This window comes from Panthera onca, chromosome D2 (genome assembly GCF_046562875.1).
Source record: "Panthera onca isolate mPanOnc1 chromosome D2, mPanOnc1 haplotype 2, whole genome shotgun sequence".
Lineage (NCBI taxonomy): Eukaryota > Metazoa > Chordata > Mammalia > Carnivora > Felidae > Panthera > Panthera onca.
The window spans coordinates 67,806,116-67,833,999 of NC_138349.1; the positions used below are offsets into that span (position 1 = coordinate 67,806,116).

The 27,884-nt window shown below is 34.8% G+C and overlaps 1 protein-coding gene across 4 annotated transcripts in view; it reads left to right on the forward strand.

Moving 5' to 3' along the window:
• IPMK (inositol polyphosphate multikinase) overlaps positions 1 to 27,416 on the forward strand; it is a 64,757-nt gene extending 37,341 nt beyond the window's left edge. For all 4 annotated transcript variants that reach the window (XM_078434255.1, XM_078434256.1, XM_078434257.2 and 1 more), the window contains exons 5-6: positions 20,638 to 20,719; positions 22,200 to 27,416. In XM_078434255.1, the coding sequence (XP_078290381.1) occupies positions 20,638 to 20,719; positions 22,200 to 22,822 (705 nt within the window). In that variant the 3' untranslated portion in view covers positions 22,823 to 27,416. The remainder of the gene's footprint in view (positions 1 to 20,637; positions 20,720 to 22,199) is intronic.
• The last annotated feature ends 468 nt before the right edge of the window (positions 27,417 to 27,884 follow it).

Here is a 27,884-nt window from a genome sequence, read left to right on the forward strand (position 1 = left end):
CGAACTGTGCAATCATGACCTGAGCCAAAGTCGATGCTTAACCAACTGAGCCACCCAGGTGCTCCAGTGGTTTTGATTTACAGTTCCCTAATGGCTAATGATATTAATTATCTTTTCTTTTCATGCACTTATTGACCATTTGTATATCTTCTTTGGAGAAGTGTCTATTCTGATCCTTTGCCCATTGGGTCATATTTCTTTTCTTTTTTTTTTTTTTTAACGTTTACTTATTATTGAGAGACAGAGAAAGACAGAGCGTGAGCAGGGGAGGGGCAGAGGGAGAGGGAGACACAGAATCTGAAGCAGATTCCAGGCTCTGAGCTGTCAGCACAGAGCCCGACGCGGGGCTCGAACTCACAAACCGCGAGATCATGACCTGAGCCAAAGTTGGGATGCTTAACTGACTGAGCCACCCAGGCACCCCCATATTTCTTTTTACTAATGTTTTATACAAATCCCTGATATATGATTTGCAGATATTTTATTTCTTTTTACTAATGAGTTTTATACAAATCCCTGATACATGATTTGCAGGTATTTTCTCCCTCCCCTCCCCTTTTTAACTTTCTTGACAGTTCCTTTGAAGCACAAAAGTTTTCATTTTGAAATCTATTTTTTTCTTTTGTTACTTATGCTTTTGGTGTTATAGCTAAGAAATCATTGCCTAACCTAAAGTCTTGAAGATTTACTCCTATTTGTCTTCAAAACGTTTTATAGTTTTAGTTCTTACATTGAGATCTGTGATTCATTTTGATTTTGGGGGTGTGGTTTGAGGAAGGGAACAAATTTGCATATGGATATCTAGTGGTTGCAGCACCATTTGTTGAAAAGACCATTCTTTACCGCATCGAATGGTCTTGACACTCTTATTCAAAATAAGTTGACTATAAATGTGAGAATTTATTTCTGGACTCTCAGTTCTGTTTTCTTGATCCATATTACCTATCTTTATGCTAGTATCATACTGTCTTTTTTTTTTTTTTTAATTTAAACTTTATTGAGGTATAATTGACCTCTAAAATTTTAAGGTAACTAAAGTGTGCCTCATGGTGATTTGATATACATTTGAAAGAATATCCCCCAGCTAGTTAATTAACACATCAATCACCTCATGTGTTTATCATTTATTTGTGTCTGAGAGAACATTTAAGTTCTACCCTCTTAGCAGATTTCAATTCTATTGTACAATACAGTGTTATCAACTATAGTCACCATGTTTTACATTAGATCCTCAGACTTATTCATTTTACAGCTGATAGTTTGTAACTTTTTAACCACGTTATCCTATTTCCCCCATCTCACAGCCCTTGGCAACTGCTTTTCTACTCTGTTTCTATGAGTTTTATTTATTTTTTTGAGATTACTCATATGAGTGATGCCATGAAGTACTAGTCTTTCTTTGTCTGGCTAATTTTATGTAGCATGATGCCAATAAGATGCATCCTAGTTATTGCAAATTGCAGGATTTTCTTTATTCTCATGAATAAATAATTCCATTTTATATATATATACACACACATATATACATATATATATATACACACACACATATATACATATATATATGTGTGTGTGTATATATATATATATATATATATATATATATATATACCATAACTTTATTCATTCATCCTTTGACGGACATTTTGGCTTCCGTATTTTGACTATTGTGAATAATGCTGCAGTGTACATTGGAATGTGAATATCTCTACGATGTTTTCATTTCCTTGAATATATACCCAGAAGTAGAATTGCTAGACCATATGATAGTTCTGTTTTTTGATTTTTTGCAGAATCTCCATACTGTTTTCCATACTCACTATACTCAATTTATATTCCTACCATTTGACCTATATACTTCAAACCTCTGGCAGTTTGATGCTAAGATGCTAAGTGTATTTCCCTTTTTTCCATATTCTGGCCAATCCTTGTTTGTTATCTCTTATCTTTTTGAATGATAGCCATTCTAACAGGTGTGAGATATTCTAACACAGTATCTCATTGTGGTTTTGATTTGCATTTCCCTGAGATTAGTGACCTTGAGCACCTTTTGATGTTCCTGTTGGCTGCTTAGATGTTTTCTTTGGAATAATGTCTATTCAGTCCCACTGCCCATTTTTTAATTAGATTTTCTGTATTAAATTGTATGAGTGCTTTATATAGTTTGGATATTAATCCCTTATCAAATACATGATTCACAGATATTTTTTCGGAACCACACTGTTAATGTAGCCTTAAGTTTTGAAATCAGAAGTTGTGACAGCTCTGATTTTGTTCTTCTTTTTTCAAGATTGTTTTGACTAATTCTGGGTCCTCCTTAAATTTACACATGAATTTTAGGATGAAGTTGTAATCATCAGTCCTGCAAAAACGTGCCGGTTTGGATTTTGGTAGGGATCGTATTGGATTTGTAGATCAATTTGAATTCCTGTTATTTTTGTTCTTAGAACTCCCTTTATATAGTATTTAATATATTGTTTACTTATCTGAGAAAGTATATGATTGAAGTATGAGATAAATGAAAATGATGTGAATATAGGTAAGGTATACAAATCTAGGTTATTAAAATTAGGAGATAAACATTGAATTTTAATAAAAGTAATGCTTGGGTTAAAATTTTCAAATAGTTTATTTCTTTGGAAGGTGGTAAATTCATTGAACTTTTTAGTCACAATATGTTTGTAGACTAATAAGGTTAGAGTTGGATAATTTTAGAATTGATATTCTAAAGTTTAAAAATTTCCCTCTATGGGGTACCTGGGTGGCTCAGTCAGTTAAGCGTCCCACTCTTGGTTTCAGCTCAGGTCATGATGTGATGGTTTTGTGAGTTTGAGCCCTGCGTTGGGCTGTCTCTGTGTCTCTCAAAATAAATAAGTAAACTTAAAAAAAAAAAATTTTCCCTCCAGGAAAATCATGCCTTTGAACAAAAACTTCCTTTAATATCACTAAACTATACTGAAGTTTACCAAATTCAGTAAAACCTTGGTTTGTGAGCATAATTCATTCCAGAAACATGCTTGTAATCCAAAGCACTTGTAAATCAGAGCGAATTTAGAAATAATGGAAACTCAGATGATTTGTTCCACAACCCAAAAAATGTTCATAGAAAAATGATTATAATACTACAACATAATACAAAATAATAAAGAAAATACAAAATATAAAGAAAAATAAACAAGTTAACCTGCACTTACCTTTGAAAACCTTCGTGGCTGCTGTGAGGGAGACGAGAGAGGGTTATTGTGTAGGACTTTTACTCTCACTAACGGAATCACTGCCATCTATTGGCTCAATGGAATCTTTTTCTTTTTGCGCAACTTTAAAAAGGAAACTAACCAATGACACTTGCTGTTGCCTCCTTTTGAAGATTTTGCAGAAATGTGACAGTGCATTGTTGTTAAACAGATTCATCACTCGCACGCTTACAGCCTCATTCGGGTGGTGCTTTTCTACAAAATTTTGCATTGTTTCCCACATTTTACAGATCTCCCTTAACCTTATGTGAAGTGAGGGATTCCACCTTTTTCTCCTCCTCCTGTGCAGACAAGATGCAGATGTAAACTTCTTATAAACTCTTGCAGTTTCAGCCACTCACTCACATACCTCATTCCTACTTCTCAATGATTTCCTTGTTAACTTCCATCGTAATGCTCTCCTTCTCACTGCCTTTCTTTTCAACCCTTTTCTGCATGGGGGCCACTGTATATGCTCGCACAGGTGTTGACTAAGTACAATATTAATAAACTCTTGTCGTATACTGTATTTAATGTAACTGGCAATAAAACAGCAGAGGAAAGGGTTGATATCTGCAGGCAGCCTGACCTAGAATGAAGTAAAGCATTCCTAAGCTTACTGTTATATGGGAAAGCAAAGGACTGTCCATAGGTGCTTTCAAGTGACAAAAAATACACTAGCACCAGATGTGGGCACCTTCCAACATTCTGAAAAATCACTGGTTTCTGCCAAACACCGTGGCCTGAGACGGAGCATCCGAGCATGGGAGATGATCACCCATGATCCCACAGCGAGAGAGCGAGAGAGAGAGAGGGAGAGAGCGAGAGTGATTGCCTCACTTGTGATGTGACGTTTGGCATCACATACTACTCATATTGCAAGATATCGCTTGTTTATCACGTTAAAATTTATTAGAAATGTTTATCTTGCAGAACACTAGCAGAACAAGTTATTTGCTATCCAGGGTTTTACTATATATCAAATATACCAAATATTTAAAATATATTTAAATATTCTTCTGTTGTGTTCAACCAGTGGTAGAAGAGGTTTGGTGGGTTGAATAACTTGCCAGTTTTCTGTGCTGATTTAGGAATTCTTAATGACTTTCAGTACTTATAGTATATTTCCTTGATCCCAAGATGGTATAGATGATAAGACTCATCATTGATTTAATAACAAGATTTATTGGAATATGTGTTACAAAAAAGGCAGAAACAGAGTAGAGCCTGTAATTGCAAGGGGGTCAAGAGAGGAGGGCTATAGAGTGACTTTGAAATAGGTGGTACAGGTTTCCCCTGCTATCTGAAAGTAGATAGATGTTCATGTAAAACCTTTTGTAATCTGAAAATGGTGTAAAGTGAAAACGCACTTACCATTAATTTGTATGGAAATTTTTTTGAGTGTTCCCAGACCCAAACAATAACCTCTTTTAAGCTTTTCTGATACTTTAGGCCACATCTTGCTAATGGATGCATAAAATAAATCAAGATAAAGCACAGATGCTCACAGACAATTCAGAGTTATGGTGGCTTAATGCTAGAATGCTGAGAGCAGTTCTCTGGGATGGAATTTGGCAGTGCCAGTCTTGCTGCTGGTGTTCATGTTGTGTCTATAATGTTTACTACAAAACAAAGACTGCACACAATTTCCCCTTTTTTCCCATAGAGGTGAAAATCCTCTTAGGATCTCTTTTGGTTAGCAAAAACAGGTATTATTGTAGTTCTTTTGTAAAAGTAAAGTGGCATAACACAAGCTTTTGAAAAGCTGGGGATACCTGTATTTTGAACTAACAATAGGGGAAAGTAACAGGTAGAAAACTATGAAGTAAGCATATTGTGAAACAAGTTTATGTAAGGTGACTGGAACATACCGTATATAGGTATATAGGGTGTATATTATCTTAAACTACCAGACTGGAGAAGTTAGTATCAGCAACTTGCTTTGGGACTTACTGGTTTTTGAAATAGTGACCTTACCAGTTAACTGTTCTATATATTCTTGTTTAATTTCCCAGTTGTGTACTGACTGAAAACAAGTGCTATATAGTTACAGGGATTTATTACATTTATTAGCCAAAATTAATTAAAATACAATTTATAGAAATATACGTGAAATTTCTTTAAAACATGTAGTTCAAGACTGTAAGTGATTTAGGTGAGTACTTTGGGAGGGGCCAAGATGGCGGAGTAGCATGGAAGTTCTCAGCTTCTCTGGTCACTGAAGTGCAGCTAGATCAGCACCATACCTAGGAAATTGATCTGAGGATTAACACAACAATCTGTATAACTTGAGCCATAGAACTAGGCAGAGAGACGGTGTGGAGAGGTGAACTGAGGGAGAGAGAAGCCATGGAGGGCAGGGAGCTGTTCTTTGTGGAGAGAGGACAGAGAAAGGGGGATAGAGTATGGCACATCAGGAGAGTACAGGAAAAGCACTCCCCCTAAAAGCTGAAGAGAAAGAGAGAGTGGATACACAGACAAGGGACTGAACAAGAGATCTGTTCCCCAAAAACATTGATGGTGAGAAAGGAGACGGTTCCAATACCATTAGGACTCTATAAATAGGGGAGCACAGAGCTGGAAATTCTGGAGCTCAATACTTGGTGGTGCTCTGATGGGGAAGAAGGGCGAGTCCTAGGAGTAGGCAATGAGGTACAGGGGGTCTGTGGGCCACATGGGGAGAAGTGGCTCCCCTGCTTCGAGTGCCTTTGGTAGAGACCATACAGCCTCCCTACAGGCAAAGGTCCCAGTGGGCCCTGGAGAATAGCCACATTTGCTGGTATTGGAACAAAGATCACAGAGTGCAGTGAAACCTGGTGCCAGCTATGTGTTGTGATTTGCTATAATCTCTGAACCTCTGCTGCTACATAATCATATGAACATTCTCAGGACAAGCTGGCACCCAACCATTACTCATCAAGACCCTACTCCAGAGGGTCGGAGCAGGACCAAGCCACAGAATTCATGGAACCAAGGGGTTTGGAAACTCCGCCCCATCTGAGATACGATTCAGGGGGAAAGGTGCTGCCTGGAAGGCTGAATGGCTTAGATACAGACAGTGTAGAAGTGGGGAGTGGACGGAAGCCAGAGACAAAGGAGGGTTGCTTGATTGAGGTTTGGTGAGAGGGCAGGGTTCCTGTGCCCTCTAGAAACTAGGAAGCTGGGTGACGCCACTTCTACTCATGCTCATATGCGCCAACACACGCCACACTGATACATCCCAGTAAGGTAAGCAGTGCCACCTAGTGGAGAATGGAGTCATTACACTAAGCCCCCAGCCAACTGTACCTCCCAAGCACAAGGCCCAAAGGACCACCACAAGTCTCTCTGCCTGGCTAGTGTACAGATGATAGAGTGTTTAATAGTTTGAGCTGTAGGGAAAACTGGATGTAACTTCATCCGGATTTCATTCTGTTTGCTAGTTCATCTATTCGGGGTTTTTTTTTTTGCTTTTGTTTAAATTTTTTTTTTCTTTTTCTCCTTTCTTTTTTCTTTTTCTTTTTCTTTTGAATATAATTTATCGTCAAATTAGCTTACATACAATACCCAGTGCTCATCCCAACAAGTGCCCTCCTCAATGCCCATCACCCATTTCCACTCTCCCCCACCCCTCCCATCCACCCTCAGTTGTTCTCTGTATTAAGAATCTCTTGTTGTTTGCCTTCCTCCCTCTCTGTAACTTTTATTTTTTTGCCCTTCCTTTCCCCCATGGTCTTCTATTAAGTTTTTCAAGATCCACATGAGTGAAAACATATCTGTCCTTCTCTGACTTATTTCACTCATCGTAATACCTTCCAGTTCCATCCATGTTGCTGCAAATGGCGTAATTTCATTCTTTCTCATTGCCAAGTAGTATTCCATTGTATATATAAACCACATCTTCTTTATACCAATGGAATAGAGTAGAGAACCCAGAATTGGACCCACAAATGTGTGGCCAACTAATCTTTGACACAGCGGGAAAGAGCATCCAATGGAATAAAGTCTCTTTAGCAAATGGTGCTGGGAGAATTGGACAGCACCATGCAAAAGAATGAAACTGGACCACTTTCTTATACTATACACAAAAATAAACTCAAAATGGATGAAAAACCTAAATGTGAGACAGAAAGCCATCAAAACCCTAGAGGAGAAAGCAGGCAACAACTTCTTTGATCTCAGCTGCAGCAATTTCTTACTCAACACATCTCCAAAGGCAAGGGAATTAAAAGCAAAAGTGAACTATTGGAACCTCTTCAAGATCAAAATCTGCACTGCAAAGGAAGCAATCAACAAAACTAAAAGGCAACTGACAGAATGGGAAAAGAGGCTTGCAAATGACATATTGGATAAAGGGCTAGTATCCAAAATCTGTAAAGAACTTAACCAAACTCAGCGCCCGAAAAACAAATAATCCAGTGAAGAAATGGGCAGAAGATATGAATAGACACTTCTCTAAAGAAAACATCCACATGGCCAACAGACACATGAAAAGATGCTCAATGTCATTCATCATCAGGAAAATACAAATCAAAGCCACACTGAGATACCACCTCACACCAGTCAGATTGGCTAAGATGAACAAATCACGAAACTACAGATGCTGGCGAGGATGTGGAGAAATGGGAACCCTCTTGCACTGTTGGTGGAAATGCAAACTGGTGCATCCGCTCTGGAAAACAGTGTGGAGGTTCCTCAAAAAATAAAAAGTAGAACTATCCTATGACCCAGGAATAGCACTGCTAGGAACTTACCCAAAGGATACAGGAGTGCTGATGCATAGGGGCATGTGTACCTCAATGTTTATAGCAGCACTTTCAACAATAGCTGAATTATGGAAAGAGCCCAAATGTCCACCTTTTTCTCCTTTCCATTCTTTTTCTTGGCTACAGAAAAAAAAAAACATTATTTTTATCTTCCTTTCATTAAAAAAGTTATTGTTTTAACTATGTTTTTTTCCCTAAATTTTTAAAATTCTATTTCACCTCATTTCACTTTATTTTATTGTATATTTTTTTTTAATTTTTAAACTTTTTTTTTTTACCTTTTTTCTCTATTCTATCAAACTTCTTTCAACAAGCAGACCAAAAACACCTAGGATTTAGCTTCCTTTATGTAATTTTTGGTTTTTTTTTTAATTTTTAAATTTAAAATTTTTATTCTTTCTTTCTCCAAAATGACAAAATGAAGGAATTCATCCCAAAAGAAAGAACAGGAAAAAATGACAGCCAGAGGCTTAACACAGATATAAGCAAGTTGTCTAAACTAGAATTTAGAACCATAGTATTAAGAATACTAGCTGGGGTTGAAAAAAGCATAGAATCCTTTTCTACAGAGATAAAAGAAGGCAAATCGAGTCATGATGAAATTTAAAATGCTATAACCGAGATGGAATATTGAATGGATGCCATGGCAGTAAGGATGGGTAAAGCAAAGCAGAGAAAAAACGATATAGAAGACAAAATTATGGAGAATAATGCAGCAGAAAAAAGAGGGAAACTAAGGCAAAAGAGCATGATCTGAGAATTACAGAAATCAGTGACTTAAAAAATGAATAATACCTGAATCATAGGGAGTCCCAGAAGATGAAGAGAGAGAAAAACGGGCAGAAGGTTTATGTGAACAAATTATAGTGGAAAACTTTCCTAATCTGGAGGAAGACACACATCAAAATCTAAGAAGCACAGACATCTCCCATTAGATTCAACAAAAACCGACCATCAGCAAGGCATATCTTAGTCAAATTCACAAAATACACACAGAATTATGAAAGCAGCAAGGGGGAAAAAAAAGTCCTTAACCTATAATTATGGGAAAACAGATCAGGTTTGCAGCAGACCTATCCACAGAAAGTTGGCAGGCCAGAAGGAAGTGGCAGGATATATTCAACGTACTGAATCAGAAAAATATGAAGCCAGGAATTCTTTATCCAGCAAGGCTGTTATTCAAAATAGAAAGATAAAGAGTTTCCCAGACAAAAACTAAAGGAGTTCGTGACCACTAAGCCAGCCTTGCAAGAAATTTTAAGGGGGACACTCTGAGGGGAGAAAAGATGAAACAAAACAAAAAAGACCCAAAGCAACACAGACTAGAAAGGACCAGAGAACACCACCAGAAATTCCCAACTCTGCAGACAACACAAGGACAATAAATTCATGTCTTTCAGTACTCTAAATGTCACTGGAAAAGTGCTCCAATCAAAAGACCTAGGGTATCAGAATGGTTAAGAAAACAAGATCCATCTATATCCTGTTCACAAGAGACCCATTTTAGGCCTAAAGACACCTTCAGACTGAAAGTAGGGATGGAGAACCATGTATCATGCTAATCGTCACCAAAAGAAAGTTGGAGTAGCCACATTTATATCAGACAAACTAGATTTTTAAAATAGACTGTAACAAGAGATGAAGAAGGGCATTGTGTCATAATTGAGGATATAATTAAGGGGTCTATCCACGAAAATCTAACAATTGTAAACATTTATACCCCCAACATAGTAGCACCCAAATATATAAATCAGTGAATCACAAATATAAAGAAACTCATTGGTAATAATACCATAAGAGTAGGTGTATTCAGCACCCCACTTAATAGCAATGGACAGGTCATATAAGCATAAAATCAACAAGGAAACAATGTTTGAATGACACACTGGACCAGATGAATTTAACAGATACATTCAGAACGTTTCATCCTAAAGCAGCAGAATATACATTCTTCTTGAGTGCACATGGAACATTCTCCAGAATAGATCGCACACTGGGACGCAAATTAGCCCTCAGCAAATACAAAAATACCAAGATCATACCATACATATTTTCAGACCACAACACAATGAAACTTGAAATCAATTACAAAATATTTGGAAAGACCACGAATACTGGGACGTTAAAGAACATCCTACTAAAGAATGAATGGGTTACCCAGAAATTAAAGAGGAAATTAAAAAGTACATGGAAGCCAATGAAAATGAAAACACGATAACCTAAAACCTCTGGGACACAGTGAAAGCAGTCATAAGAGGGAAGTATAAAGCAATCCAGACCTTCCTAAAGAAGGAAGAAAGGTCTCAGATATACAACCTAACCTAACACCTTAAAGAACTGGAAAAAGAACAGCAAATAAAGACCAAAACCAGCAGAAGATAGGAAATAATAAAAATTAGAGCAGAAATCAATGATATTAAAATAAAAAAAACAGAACAGATCAATGAAATCAGGAGTGGGTTCTTTCAAAGAATTAACAAAATTGATAAACCCCTAGCCAATTTCAAGAAGAAAAAGGAATGGATGCAAATAAATAAAACCATGAATGAAAGAGGAGAGAACCAACACTGCAGAAATACAAACAATAATAAGAGAATATTATGAGCAATTGTATGCCAATAAATTGGGCAATCTGGAAGAAATGGGCAAATTCCTAGAAACATATAAACTACCAAAACTGAAACAGGAAGAAATAGAAAATTTAATCAGACACATAACCAGTAAAGAAGTTGAATCAGTAATCAAAAATCTCCCAAAATACAAGAGTCCAGGGCCGGATGGCTTTCCAGGGGAATTCTACCAAACATTTAAAGAAGAGTTAACACCTATTCTGTTGAAGCTGCTCCAAAACAAAACAAAACAAAACAAAACAGCAAAAACAAAGAAAAAAAAAAAAAAAGAAATGGAAGGGAAACTTCCAAACTCATTCTATGAAGCCAGCATTACCTTGATTCCAAATCCAGACAAAGACCCCACTAAAAAGGAGAACTACAGACCAATTTCCCAGATGAACATGGATGCAAAAATCCTCAACAAGATACTAGCCAATTGGACCCAACAATACATTAAAAGAATTATTCACAATCAAGTGGGATTTATACCTGGGATGCAGGACTGGTTCAATATCCACAAATCGATCAATGTGATACATTACATTAATAAAAGAAAGAATAAGAACCACATGATCGTTACAGTAGATGCAGAGAAAGCATTTGACAAAATGCAGCATCCTTTCTTGATAAAACTCCTCAAGAAAGTAGTGACAGAAGGATCATACCTTAAGATCATAAAAGCTGTATATGAAAGACCCACTGCTAATATCTTCAGTGGCAAAAACGGAGAGTTTCCCTGCTAAGGTCAGGAACACGACAAGGATGTCCACTCATTCAACAGTGGTGGAAGTCCTAGCCTCAGCAATGAGACAAACACAAAGAAATAAAAGGCATCCAGATTGGCAAGGAGGAAGTCAAACTTTCACACTTCTCAGACAACATGATACTCTACATGGGAAACCTGAAACTTGCCACCAAAAAACTACTAGAACTGATCCATGAATTCAGTGAAGTCTCAAGGATATAAAATAAATGCACAGAAATCAGTTGCATTTCTATGCACCAATAATGAGGGAGAAGAGAAATCAAGGAATCGATCCCATTTACAGTTGTACCAAAACCCATAAAATACCTAGGAATAAGCCTAACAAAGGTGGTGAAAAACCTATACACTGAAAACTATAGAAAGCTTTTGAAAGAAATTGAAGAAGACACAAAGAAATGGAAAAACATTCCTTGCTCATGGATTGGAAGGACAAATATTGTTGAAATGTCGATAACTACCCCAAGCAATCTATACATTCAATGCAATCCCTATCAAAATAACACCAGCATTCTTCACAGAGGTAGAACAAACAATCCTAAAATTTTTTTGGAACCAGAAAAGACTGCAAATAGCCAAAACAATCCTGAAAAAGAAAACCAAGGCTGGAGACATCAAAATCCCAGACTTCAAGATGTATTACAAAGCTGTAATCATCAGGACAGTATGGTACTGGCACAAAAACGGACACTTATATCAATGGAAGAGAATAGAGAACCCAGAAATGGACCCACAAATGTATGGCCAAGTAATCATTGACAAAGCAGAGAAGAATATACAATGGGAACAGAGAGTCTCTTTAGGAAATGATGTTGGGAAAACTAGACAGTGACATGCAGAAGAGTGAACTTGGACCACTTTCTTACACCATACACAAAAATGAACTCAAAACAGATGAAAGACCTAAAGTTAAGATAGGAAGGCATCAAAATCCTAGAGGAGAAAGCAGGCAAAATCCTTTGATGTCGGCCACAGTAACTTCTTACTCAACACGTATGCAGAGGCGAGGACCTCATCAAAATAAAAAGCTTCTGCACAGCAAAGAATCAGCAGAACTAAAAGGCAACCAACAGAATGGAAGAAGATATTTGCAAATGACATATCAGATAAAGGGTTAGTATCCAAAATCTGTAAAGAATCTTGCATACTCAACAACCCCCCCCCCCCCCCGCAAACAATCCAATGAAGAAGTGAACAAAAGACATGAATAGACACATTTCCAAAGAAGACATCCAGATGGCTCACAGATCACATGACAACATGCTCAACGTCACTCATCATCAGGGAAATACAAATCAAAACCACAGTAAGATACCACCTCACACCAGTCAGAATGGCTTGTTGGCAAGGATGTGGAGAAAGAGGAATCCTTTTGCACTGCTAGTGGGAATGGTAACTGGTGCAGGCACTTTGGAAAACAGTATGGAGGTTCCTCAGAAAATTAAAAATAGAACTACCCTATGACCCTGCAATTGCACTACTAGGTATTTATCCAAAGGATACAAGTCTGCTGTTTCAAAGGGGCACATGCACCCCAATGTTTATAGCAGTGCCATCAACAATAGCCAAAGTATGGAATGATCCCAAATGTCCATCGACTGTTGAATGGATACAGAAGAGTTGGTGTGTGTGTGTGTGTGTGTGTGTGTGTGTGTGTGTATGTATGTATACATATATATATGCACATACATATATATATATACATACATGCATATACAATAGAATATTACTCAATGATCAAAAAGAATGGAATCTTGCCATTTGCAGCAATGTGGATGCAACTAGAGTGTATTATGCTAAGTGAAATTAGAGAAAGACAAATATGTGACTTAAGTTATATATAGAATTTAAGATATAAAACAGATGAATATAAGGAAAGGGAAGCAAAAATAATATAAAAACAGGGAAGGGACAAAACATAAGAGAGAACAAACTGAGGGTTGCTGAAGGGGTTTTGGGTGGGGGTATACACTAAATGGGCAAGGGGCATTAAGGAGGACACTTGTTGGGATGAGCACTGGGTGTTATATGTAGGTGATGAATCACTAGAATCTATTCCTGAAATCATTATTGCACTATATGGTAACTGAGTTGGATGTAAATTAAACAATAATAATTTTAAAAATAAATAAATATTTAAAAATATTTAAATGATTTAATTTTCAGTTGTTCCAGTGTATTGTTGGCAACAGCTTAAAGTTTTTACAAAGAAATGCTTTTTTTGAGAGAGGTACCTTTTCCTAATCACTGATTCCTCTTTATTTGGGGAAAAGATACTTCTTTTTTATCTTTATTGATCATATTGTCTAAAAATCAAGACTCTGTATATCTTTTTTCTCTTTATAATACTGGATGATAGTAACTCTTCAAATATCTCTTTCCATGAATTGATTAACTAGGAAAGGTGTTTTGCTAAAGATATTTGAATTTGTTTGCTCCTGATATAAGTTCACATAAAATGAGCAATTCAAGGGCACCCATGCCCAACGTGGGGCTTGAACTCAGGACTCTGAGATCAAGAGTCAAGTCACATGTTGGGATGAGCACAGGGTGTGTTATGTAAGTGATGAATTACTAAATTATATTCCTGAAATCATTATTACACTATATGTTACCTAACTTGGATTTAAATCATAAGGGGAAAAAAAAGGCAATCGTGTGCTCCACTGACAGAGCCAGCCAAGCACCTCAGCCTTTGCTTGTTATTCTGCCCTACTCATGTCTCGCAGATTTCCTTTCCATTAAAGTGTGTGTGTGTGTGTGTGTGTGTGTGCGCGCGCTACATTTTTAGATGTTTTTAAGGTGTACCTTTGATTTACAATGATCTTTGCTACTGACCAAGACTGGTCAGTGGTAGCGATGGAGAAGTTCTCATATCTCTTCCCATTCTAGCTTTAGGTAGTAAAGTAGAAATATATAGAAGAGAGAATATCAGTAAAGGAGTTCCACAGAAACAACTTCGTTTTAGTCTGTATTTGAAATTTAGATTCTCATATGTGAAATTTAATTTAGATAAGATAATACACCCCTGATTTAATAGAATGGTGATAGTTTTTATTTTTAAAATCCCGTTTCTTGGGTACATTTCCTAACTTGTGGTTTACATAACTATGTATTTGAAAATTCTCATATTTTTGTATTTAATTTACTCAGATTAATTTACTCATTTTCATCCTTTTTATTGCAGTACAGTTTATATACAGTAAAACCTTGTATTTGCATAACTTGTTCTGCGAGTGTTCCACAAGACGAGTGAACATTTCTAAGTTTTAACATGATAAACAAGCGATGTCTTGCAATATGAGTAGTATGTGATGCCAAACGTCACATCACAAGTGAGGCAATCACTCTCGCTCTCTCTCTCTCTCTCTCTCGCTCTCTCGCTGTGGGATCATGGGTGATCATCTCCCATGCTCGGATGCTCCGTCTCAGGCCACGGTGTTTGGCAGAAACCAGTGATTTTTCAGAATGTTGGAAGGTGCCCACATCTGGTGCTAGTGTATTTTTTGTCACTTGAAAGCACCTATGGACAGTCCTTTGCTTTCCCATATAACAGTAAGCTTAGGAATGCTTTACTTCATTCTAGGTCAGGCTGCCTGCAGATATCAACCCTTTCCTCTGCTGTTTTATTGCCAGTTACATTAAATACAGTATACGACAAGAGTTTATTAATATTGTACTTAGTCAACACCTGTGCGAGCATATACAGTGGCCCCCATGCAGAAAAGGGTTGAAAAGAAAGGCAGTGAGAAGGAGAGCATTACGATGGAAGTTAACAAGGAAATCATTGAGAAGTAGGAATGAGGTATGTGAGTGAGTGGCTGAAACTGCAAGAGTTTATAAGAAGTTTACATCTGCATCTTGTCTGCACAGGAGGAGGAGAAAAAGGTGGAATCCCTCACTTCACATAAGGTTAAGGGAGATCTGTAAAATGTGGGAAACAATGCAAAATTTTGTAGAAAAGCACCACCCGAATGAGGCTGTAAGCGTGCGAGTGATGAATCTGTTTAACAACAATGCACTGTCACATTTCTGCAAAATCTTCAAAAGGAGGCAACAGCAAGTGTCATTGGTTAGTTTCCTTTTTAAAGTTGCGCAAAAAGAAAAAGATTCCATTGAGCCAATAGATGGCAGTGATTCCGTTAGTGAGAGTAAAAGTCCTACACAATAACCCTCTCTCGTCTCCCTCACAGCAGCCACGAAGGTTTTCAAAGGTAAGTGCAGGTTAACTTGTTTATTTTTCTTTATATTTTGTATTTTCTTTATTATTTTGTATTATGTTGTAGTATTATAATCATTTTTCTATGAACATTTTTTGGGTTGTGGAACAAATCATCTGAGTTTCCATTATTTCTAAATTCGCTCTGATTTACAAGTGCTTTGGATTACAAGCATGTTTCTGGAATGAATTATGCTCACAAACCAAGGTTTTAATGTATAACATTGTGTAGTTTTAAGGTGTACAACATGATTTAATACCTTTATATATTGCAGTATGATTAAGCATTAGGTTAGCTAACATCTCTATCATTTTGAGAATCCTTTTTAAAAATTATTTATGTGTATAGAGATCATGAGTGGTTTTTTTGTTGTTAACACATTTTGAGTATACTTAACTGTTCTTATAAAAATGATTTTTTCTGTAGTCACCTGTAATTTTTGATGTTTATAAAAGTGTCTTCTTCCATTTATAGTAACACTTTGCTCAAGATAAACTATATTTCTTTAATAGGCAATATGTGTTTAAGCACATGGTTGTAATTAAACTTTTTCAGCGAATTGTAGCATTTGAGGTAGATGGTAATTAGCTATAACAGACTAAAAGTTTTAAAATATCAGTTTCTAAATCAGTATATTCTTATTCCTTCTTTAAAAATACTTACTTAAAATTTGAGAAAGTACATAGTTGTATGGTTCAGACTCCAAAAAGTATAGAAATATGGGCACCTCGGTGGCTTAATCAGATAAGCACCTACTCTTGATTTTAGCTCAGGACATGATCTCACTTTGTGAGATTGAGCCCCACATCAGTCTCTGTGCTGATAGCGTGGAGCCTGCTTGAGATTCTCTGCTCTCTCTCTCTCTCTCTCTCCTCCCCCACTCGTGCTCTCTTTAATGAAAAACATAATAAACATAAAAAAGTATGGAAACATAAGCAGTGAGAAGTAACTTTCCACACAGCATACTATATTATACTTTTTCCCCAGTGTATCCTTTCAGGGAGATTTTTAACATACACAAATACTGTACATATGTGTTCTTTTATCACAAAACCTACTTTGAACACTGTTCTATATCTTGCTTTTTTTCCCAGTTTACATATCACAGAGATCTGTCCACAATGCACACTATTATTGTACCATGATTTAACCAGCTCCTTCTCATGAATCCGTTGTTTTCAGTCATTTGCTATTACAAATAATGTTTCAAATGAATAAACGGAGGAAATAACAAAACTAAAAGGCATTAGACAGAACGGGAAAAGATATTTGCCAATGATATATCGGATAAAGGATTAGTATGCCAAATCTATAAAGAATTTACCAAACTCAACAGCCAAAAAACAGATAATCCAGTGAAGAAATGAGCAGAAGACATGAATAGACACTTTTACAAAGAAGACAGCCAGATGGCTAACAGACATATTAAAAGATGCTCAACATCACTCATCATCAGGGAAATACAAATCAAAACTACAGTGAAATTCCACCTCAACCTGTCAGAATGGCTAAAATTAACAACTCAGGAAACAACAGATGCTGGCGAGGATGTGGAGAGATGGGAACCCTTTTGCACTGTTGGTGTGAATGCAAACTGGTGCAGCCACTCTGGAGAACAGTGTGGAAGTTCCTCAAAAAATTAAAAATAGAGCTACCCTATGACCCAGCAATTACACTACTAAGAATTTATCCAAAGGATACAAAAATGGTGATTCAAAGTGGCACATACACCCAAATGTTCATAGCAACACTATCAACAATAGCCAAGTTATGGAAAGAGCCCAAATGTCCATTGACTGATGAATGGATAAAGAAAATGTGGCATATCCATATACATATATATACATACATACACAATGAAATACTACTCGGTGATGAAAAAGAATGAAATCTTGCCATTTGTAACAAGGTGGATGGAACTAGAGGGTATTATGCTAAGGAAAATAAGTCAGAGAAAGACAGATATATGACTTTACTCATATGTGGAATTTAAGAAACAAAATATGAGCATAGTGGAAGGGAAGGAAAAATAGATAAAAACAGGGAGGCAAATTATAAGAGATTCTTCAATACAGAGAACAAACTGAAGGTTGCTGGAGGGGTATTGGGTAGGGAGATGGGCTAATGGATGATGGACATTAAGGAGGACGGTACTTGCTGGGATGAGCACTGGGTGTTATATGTAAGTGGTGAATCACTAAATTCTAGTCTTGAAACCATTATTACGCTGTATGTTAATTAACTTGGGTTAAAATGAAATTTTAAAAACTTTAAAGAATAATAAATAAATGATTAAACAGAGACCTACCTCATTCCACCAATGTGCTAGCATACTTATATGAGGGATAAGTTCCCGGAGGGGAATTGCTAGGCTTCTATGAATTTGTAATCTTAGTAGATATTGGCAATCTACCTCATACAGAGCAGTGGTTTTGAACGAGGGGCAGTTTTGCTCCAGGGAGACATTTGGCAAAGTCTGAGGACACTTTTTTTTTTTTTTTTACGATTTGGAGAAGGGCTGTGCTCCTGATATGTGCGACAGCTGTTTGATTTATGTGAAGTATTCACACCCTTTGTTCATTTTCCCCTGAGTAATCACGCCCTTTGCTCATTATATAATTTTCAAACCTTTTCTCTGTGTCTTTTTGCCTTTTGATTTCTGCATGGCAAAAACACTGTGAACATTTTTTAAGACATACTGTATATGAAGGGAAATTCTGAGTTTTTGTTGGAAATACCTTCTCTAGTTATCAGTTATTCAAGGATTCTTCCATCTTTGGGGGACACTTTTATCATTTCCTTTTGTGTATTTTGATATTTGATGTATTTGGAATTTATCCTGGTATAAGGTATAAATACAGTTTTTTTTTATCAGTACTTAATCATACTAACACCATTTAATAAATAATCCATTTCCTACTGATTTAAAATACAAACTTATCACATACTAACTTCTCATGTATTTGATTCTAAAAATATGTTTTAATGAAATCACTATCTTGGAGATATCTGCACTCCCATATTTACTGCATTATTAGCTATAGTCAAGATATGGAAACCACCTAAGTGTCACCTAATTGAATGGATAAAGAAGATGTGGTGTATGTATACACACACACACACACACACACACACACACACACACAGTGGAATATTATTTAGCCACAAGAAAGAAGGAATCCTGCTGTGCAACAGTATGAATGAACCTAAAGGCATTTTGCTAAGTGGAGTAAACCAAAGAAAGACAAATGCCGTATGGTACCACTTAAATGTGTAAATTAAAAATAAAAGGCCGATTTAATGGAAACATTAGAATTGTGGTTCTTAGAGGTTTAGGGAAGAGGGGAAGTGGGGAGATACAGGTCAGAGGGTACAAACTTTTAGCTATAGGATGAATAAGTTCTGAGGATTTAATGTACAGCATATGTGTGTGTGTGTGTGTGTGTGTGTGTGTGTGTGTAATTTGTCATTTATTCCTCAATAAGGTTGGAAAAAATATAAATAAAATATGTTTTAGTATCTGGTAGGGTGGCAAGGTTATTCCCTCATTATTCTTACTTAGATTTTTCCTGCCTCTTCTTTTTTTTAATATATTTTGAGAGAGAGAGCACAACCAGGGAAGGGGCAAAGAGAGGGAGGAAGAGTGAGAATCCCAAGCAGTCTCCATGCTTAGTGTAGAGTCTGATGTGGGGCTCAGTCCCACAAACTGTGAGATCATGACCTGAGCTGAAATCGAGTCAGACGTTTAACCGACTGAGCCACCCAGGTGCCCCTATTCTTGTTCTTTTTAATGTGAACTTCAGATTTAGCTTATATTTAAGAAATTGTTTTGTTATAATCTCATTTTAGTTGTTGATTAAGTAGAATTGATATCTTTTTTAAATTTATTTTTTATTTTAATTTTATTTTTGAGAGAGTGAGCAGGGAAGAAGAGCAGAGGGAGAGAGACAGAGAGAGAGAGAGAATGAGAGAGAGAGAGAATCTTAACAGGCTTCATGCTCAGCACGGAGCCTGACTCAGGGCTTGATCCCATGAACCTGGGATCATGACCTAAGCCAAATTCAAGAGTCACACGCTCAACTGACTGAGCCACCCACACACCCCAAATCGTTGTTGAATTTCGTCTTTGAGAACATGGGTATGTGTGTGTATGTCTTAGGAATGTTTTAAAGGTGTTTTTATATAGACTTACACTTAGTTTATGCTTTGTTTTTGCATTTGTAAGTGGGGTCTTCCATTATATTTTCTAACTGGTTATTTATATATATGGAAACATATTCTATTTACCAATGTGAACTCACCATTTGAAGTTTTTATTGTTTGTATTTTTCAGTTGATTTCCCAGTATACAACCATTATCTACAAAAGTAATATTTTTTATCTCCTTTCCAAATTGTTTTACCCCTTTGTCTTGTCCGTTTCTATTTGGTAGAAATTCCAAGAACAATATTAGATAGTAATGATGATAAAAGACATTGTGGTAGAATACTTTTTCTAAAAGCTTCTTGTATTTTAGGATGGTTGCTTCCTTAATTTCCTTTAAAAAAAATTTTTTTTTAATGTTTATTTTTGAGAGAGAGAGAGAATGAGCGGGTGAGGAACAGAGAGAGAAAGACACAGAATCCAAAGCAGGCTCCAGGCTCTGAGCCATCAGCACAGAGCCCGATGTGGGGCTCGAACTCAACGAACCATGAGATCACAACCTGAGCTGAAGTCAGATGCTCAACCAATTCAGCCACCCAGGCACCACCACCCCCGCTGCCTTAATTTCCTTTTTAAACTTGATGCTAACTTTTGGTGGATTGATACAGATCCACCAATATGATTCTTTCATATTGGAAATATTCATTTGTCCTTTTAAAGAATTTTCATCAATAAAAGATATAAATCTGTTAAATGCCTTTTTAGCAACCACTGACATGATGATAATGACTTTTTTCTTCTTAAATCCATTAGAATGAAATATGAGTAGATTTTCCCATCTTTAATTATCCTTGCTTTGCTGGATAAGCACCACATGGTCAAGGGCTATTAGTTTTTAATATTCAGTGCTTTTTGTCACAGGTTTACCAAATTCATTCTGACAGCTATGAGACACAAAACCAGCACTACGGAAGAAGCTTAACGAAAGAAACTCTAAAGGATGGTAAGGGTTGAAAAACCATATTTCAATGTACAGTTATCAAAATAATTCTAAAGTAGTTTCAATTTTAATTCTTTGGTATAATGATTCATTCCGCAATAAATAAACTTAAAAAAAATAAAAGAACCTTAAATTTACACAATTGTACTAATCATAATTTCTGGTTTGTATTACACCAAAACCCTGGATCCATGAATGCCTTCTTTTACATTGTATTTCATTTCTTATTTAATAATATATTTTTAAAAATGAACATCTGTGAACCAGCCATAGAGCCCAAGTCTTAGAACTAGAGGTTGTCTTTAAAATCCAAATACGTAGAGTATAGTATAGTAAAACTACTTCTTACATAAGAGACTTTAAAATGTGTATTGTCATATGTAATGCGTTTTTATCAAAATCTCCCATGTATAGTTGAGCTGTGTATTATAAGCCTCTAGTACTACATAATAAATGGCATTAGAAGTGTTTTAAATAAAATCTGTTAACATGCCTCTAAAATATTTATAGCCAAAATATTACAAAAGCAATGATATCTTAATAGATTTCTGGAAATAATATTCTATTAGAAGTTTATTCTTAGCTCTGCGTAAGATAGGAAGGAGCTTATGTGTAATGTAAATAGTTTGAAGAAAAATTTTCATTATATGTATAGATACATATAATACAGATAATATTAATACAGATAATACAGATAATAATATATAATACAGATAATATTCAGATTGGCTCTTTATTAAAATATTTTACAGGCTGATGTGAATATACTTTTTAGCAATTTCTCTTCCAAAGTAGGGGGGACAAGCTATTTAAAAACAAATCAAATTGCATAGACCTAGAAATTCTCAAATACTTAAATACGCATAAATAATTTTAAAAGAGGCCTAATAATCTGATAGGTTAAAACATGTAAAAGTCTCCATTTTGAATAACATATTCAACCTGAAGTATTGTTGATACCCAAAGCGAGCTTAACTTTTGTGAAGACTGATTTAATCAACATTATTAAGATCAGAAAACAGTATTATAGTATGATTTGGTATTTGGTAATGGGCTGTTGACACCATTACAAGTGGTTATGATTTGACTCTAGGTTTTAGATTAGCTCCTGACTGTGATTCTAACAAATAAGAAATCTTACTAAAAAATCTCTCACACTGGCAAATGAAGCAGATCTTGGAGTCACATTCCTTAAGAGAACATATATAGAGAGAATTAAACTACCAGTCTGTGTGTAATAATTTTTTAAATCTAAATAGTATATTTCACTTTACATAAGTGTCATTTTTTTCTAGTAAGAGAATCTTCACTAGAAATCAAATTGAGGTCCAAGTTTCTATGTCTGACTAGAATTTTGCCGGTTCAGTTTATTGTAAGGGGTAATGGGGGAGAAATTTGAAGAATTGTATCTAAGATGAGTTTACTTCCCAAGGGATAACTAGTTTATAATTTCATTATAATCCTAATATTTTCCTTTTTATAGGGGTCTCCAGGTTTTTTCATAATGGATTCTGCTTAAGAAAAGATGCTGTTGCTGCCAGCATTCAGAAGATTCAGAATATTCTGCAATGGTTTGAAAATCAGAAGCAACTTAACTTTTATGCAAGTTCATTACTGTTTGTTTATGAAGGCTCATCTCGGCCAACTACTACAAAATCAAATGACAGAACTTTGGTAGAAAAGTTTTTGTCCAAAGGACAACTGTCAGACACAGATGTACTGGAGTACAATAATAACTTTCATGTGTTAAATTCCACAGAGAATGGAAAAATAGATGTTTCAGTAGGCAAAAGCTTGTCCAAGATGTATGCTTGTCACAGAAAAATGTGTTCAAAAAAGCATCACAGTCATACTTCATTGAAAGCTGAAAATACAGAGCAAGACAATGGGTGGAAAAGCATGTCACAGGAACGTTTAAATGGAAATGTACTTTCCCAACTGGAAAAAGTTTTCTGCCATCTTCCCACTGGTTGCCAGGAGATTTCAGAAGCAGAAGTGCGAATGATAGATTTTGCTCATGTGTTCCCTAGCAACACAGTAGATGAGGGATATGTTTATGGGCTGAAGCATTTAATTACTGTACTGCAAAGTATTTTAGACAATTGAATCCTTTGCTGTGGTCTTTTTAAGGGATGGGGCAATCATAACAAAAGCAGCAGTCAATATCTCTATACTTGTAAAGCTATGTAAAAAATTTATATTGTGAGTCTACATTTTGTCTTTATACTTTTGGTAGAAGGGTTATCTTTTTTATAATCTTACTCAGGAAAACTATCTGTTCATTAGAAAACTATGAAGAATAAAAAACTTAGGAATGTTAAGCAGGGAATGTGGTGGTACATGGCTTAAACATCTATTTGGCTCAAGCAAAATGCAAACCATTATTCAGTCATTAAGAGTTTATTTAGCTTTCTGTAGCCAATTTGTCATGAAATTTCTGCCCACCCAACCTTGACAATGAGCCATATCTAAACTCATTAATTTATTAGAACACTTTAAAAAATCTAGAAAGCACAGGTTGATGTCCTTAGTATTGCTATGAATGAAGTTATTAAAACTGGAGAAAATTCTACTTCAGAAAGTTAAGTACTGTTTAGGTGTTATATTAAAAGTTCAGACCAGCATATCAAAAGGTGCTTCTTAGTAAAGTGATTTAGAATTATTGCATTCCAAAAGCAGATTTTCTCTTTAATTTCCATTTATTTGCATATTTCAAAATATTATATAAAGATAATTGAAGTGAACAACAACAACAACAAATTTCTTGGAATTAAGTTCACTAATAATTATTCTTGCCAGGGTTAGGAGAAGAAAAAGGGCATTTGCAAGGAGCAAAATGTTTTCTTTTAAACTCTTAAATTGATGCAAAAATTAGAAAAAGTATTTACTATATTGTGAAAAATGTTATAAACCATATAATACCTTTTCCTACCTTTTCAAAAGGTAGATGATTGTCTTATTTTTCCTTTAAAGACCTTTTGAGAATTTTCTCTTTTAAAATGCATGTATTTATATGTCTTCATTTAGTTAAACAGTAGTATATATTGCTAAAAAGTGTTTCTTAGAATTCTAATAAGCAGTGAAGGACACCACCCAGTATTGTATCAAAAGTACCATGGGTAATTAGTGCACCTCTATAAGTTTGGTGCATATCTAAATCCATGCTTCTATTTCACTCTTACTCAAAACAGTTTTATATCCTATTCCAGATAGAAATAACAATTTAAATTGTAATGAGTGGAAAAATTATTATCTGTATTATCTGTGTTTCACATCTACTACCCTTTAAAAAATAAGTAGTTACTTGTTATTGAAAACATTAAAACTTTGAAATTAAATTTGCAAATATGTTAGATATTTATGAAAGCATTACTTGCACTTTGATTCACTAACACATCTAAGCAGTTAACAGTTTTGCTGTATTCTTGGAAGATGTTTTGTATTTGTGAGCTGTTGAACTTTCTCCCCTCTTTTTCCCCTAGAATTACAAATTAAACTTTTAAATCTTAACGTCTTTTTTTTTTAGTGTAAAGTATCACAATTTGTGTTTATTTCACGTTCCCAGTCTGTGTTTTTCACAAATATCTGAGCACAAACAGAAGTACCAAATGCTCTATGAATTCTATGCTTAGTAGCTCTAGTAAACCTGAATAACTTTAAAATTCATATACATTTTGTTACAGCAAAATTTGGTTTTAATTTTTTATTTAGAGTGAGAATAAGTATTTTTTATAGAGACTGCATATTTTTCTCTACTGCCTAAATAGGTATTGGCTGTAGCTTTTCTTTGTGGGGATGAATTTCAAGTCCTAATAGTCAAAAATTTTTTATTCTAATTTTTTTTCTCCCACAACATAGACTTTTGTTGTTGTTGTTGTTATTTGGACAGGGGTTCATAAGTCTGAAGCTCAGATAATTAACAATTTTGAGTCTTAACAAGAGGGTTGTTTTGAATGGGATGGTATCAGGCTATGTACAATGAATTTAATAAATTTAAATATTACCAGATTTTTTGCACATTTTAGCTCAATAAAGTGTGAATCAACTGTTCTAGATTTTCTTTATCCATATGTAGAAATATAGTTTTGTAAAAATCAATGTCTTACCTTTTTGATACAATAGATCATATTTTTTTTTTTAAATAAAACAGGAAGCGCTTTTGTCTTTTATTTTTCAGGGAAGAGATTAACATTTAATTCTGTTTGTTTACATTTTTTATCACTGTTACCCAGTGCCCATTTTATGTTATTTTATAAGTAAACTTACATGTCACAGAATAAGTCTCTGTTTATGTAATCTACATGCGAATATTTTACTATCTATCTAGCCCAGTCACTTAACATTATGCTGAAATTTACCACTGTGGGGAAGAATGATCACTATTCACCAAGCATGTTTAAACATGTACGTGTTTAATAAATAAGCATAATAAGGATATAGTTTGGGTTAATAGGATTACCATAGTTTATTCCCCCTAGGAAATATAAATAATGATTTTAGTGTATTTCTTTTGGAATGCACTCATGAAAAGGACTTTAAGAAATGGTGGATAGTGAATAATACATTTCTCTAATAAAAATTTAAATTGTGTAATAGTTTTATAATAAAGTATTTACACTAATATTTTAATATGGATGGAAGTTGCATAAATTCAAGTAAATTAAAAATTGATGATAAATGCTAAATATTTTATCTAAATAGTTTTTCAAGAAACAGTTGTGAAAATGTGTATATTAAATGGCTCTAACGTGGAACTTGTATTTTCAACTCAGTATTCATTATTCTTTGTTTTACGTGTCTGGAAAGATCGTACTTACTATGCCTCTTTACACTACAATTTGCTATTGTGGAGCTTTAGATTGTATTCAACTGAATAAGGACTTTTTTTATGATTTTGATTGAGTATAACTTACTATTTTATGATTTCCAAAATGATGTTCTTCATATTATCTCTGTAAAGTCTATATATTAAATTTATAATAATATAACTTAAGAAAAAGGAATTAATTTTCAGAGATATTTCAGTTGTAATTTTCATATTTCATGCAACTGAAAACATTTGTTTCTAGGATTGGGAATACTGAGAAGATATGGGATGAAAGAAGGTATGTAACTGTTTTATTTGTGATATTACAGAAATTTTGTCCACTATTTTTAAAACATTGTCATCATTTTAGTACTCTTTTAGCAGTTAGGCATTTGATACTTTAAAACTTGATTTGCTCTTAAAATTGTTTACAATGCTTTGTAATAATCTTCCTTATCCTGTGCCTTTAACCTTGATTTGATATGTTTGTAGCCTCAGTTATCCTTCCACTACATCCTGTAATATTTTTATAGCCTAGGCATCAGTTTCTTTTCAAAAAAAAAAAAAAAAGTGTCAATTTTATCACGTAAAGAGGTAGCAATTGTCTATTGATGCTTTGGAAAGACAAGTAGAGTTGCCAATGGAGGCCAGGCTTCTTAATTCATTCAAAAATATTTACTGGATTTCTACCATGTGCCAAACATTTTTAGCCCCTGAATATACAGTTGTGAACCAATCAGACAAAGCCCTAAACATTTTCAGCATTCTGTCTAGGTGGGGTGGGGTTGGGGACTTAATTAAAATAGAGATACAGAGAAATATGCATTTAATGATAAAGTTCACTAGCATTTGAATTTGTGTAAAGATAATTATTAAGCTGAGCTAAAGCAACTGACAATATGTTAGGTTAAAAATAATATGTTGCATCATTATAACCTCTATTTGACTTTTGGGTTCAGGTAGCAATTATAGATAGCATAAAAAGGCCTTAATTTTTCTTTTCACTTTTCTTGCCAGTAAAGGTACGTTTATTTTTAGGCCGTCCATTTAGAGTAGTGTTTTAAAATAGCGTTACTGTGAAAAATATTCCATTACGTATTCACAAGCAACTTACTGCACATTTTTAAAATTGTGTTTTACAATTTAGTTAAAAATATTTTAGGCCTCAATTTCATCTTGAAATCACTGGTATTTTAAATTTGGCAATGAATATGAAATTACTTTTTGATTTACAGAATGCTTGTATTATTACTTAAACTACTTGTTAATATTTTAGGAAGATTGGAATCTTTGGCTTTTTGATGTTTAAATTCTTGTTACTTAATGTTGATAGTGTCTAATGAGAGGAAATAGTGTTCATGTGATTAAATAAATTAGAATGTACTTTGAAGAATTTTTTTTTTAATTGTTAAACTTTGTCATCATGGGGTTAAAGTTTGGCCTGGTGTTCACTTACAGCGTATATTAAGTTTAATTATGAAGTGAAATAGTTTCAAGTAAGATGTGGAATGCACCTGCATATAAATGAAATTGGCGTGCACAAAGACACTTTACTGTAGGGAGCTGTACTGGAAGATTTATGAAAGCATGTGAAATTGCACCTAAAATTGTATTAGTGACTATGCTAAATTTATTGTACTTGATGAGTGAATGTATTTAGTGTAGTCAAAGTTACTTTGGTTTAAATGTCTAAACAATGTCTCTCTTTTTAATGTGTTTGTAATTTGTATTATTGATGGGAGTATTCTTGGACTGCAGGGGTTATTGTCAATGTGTGATTTGTGTTTTTATTTCATAGAGTCATCTAATGTGGTATACCGATTTTGATAAGTGATACTTAGATAATTCTAATAACTGTATATTTGACAACCTATTAAAATGTTTTGCATTGGAGCTTTTCTTTATTAATTGTAATATGCTAACAAACTCATGGTAGTTTAAAAATAATTTACTCACTCAACAAATATTTGAGTGCATGTTATGTATCAGAAACTGCAGAAATCATTAGGGATTCAAAACTGATTAAGACAAGATGTTAACAGAAAAAAGCATACTCATTGCAAATGAAAAAGTATGTAAACTTTTTGCTTGAATATTTATTTTTCTATCAGATGTACTAAAATCTTTAGAACCAACCTTACAGGAGAAGTGGACTATAAGAGACACCAGTTGACTTGGCTGTGAAAAAAATATACTAGAATTATAAAACTTTAGAAGTAGATAAGATAGTTTTGCTTGTATTTGAAGTTTCACAAATCAGTTACTTAATCAGTGACCTAGTTATGTTCATTCGTTAATCAAAAAGAGAGGGTACTATCAAATACCTATCCTGTACTAGGCACTATATTTACCTTTGGAGAT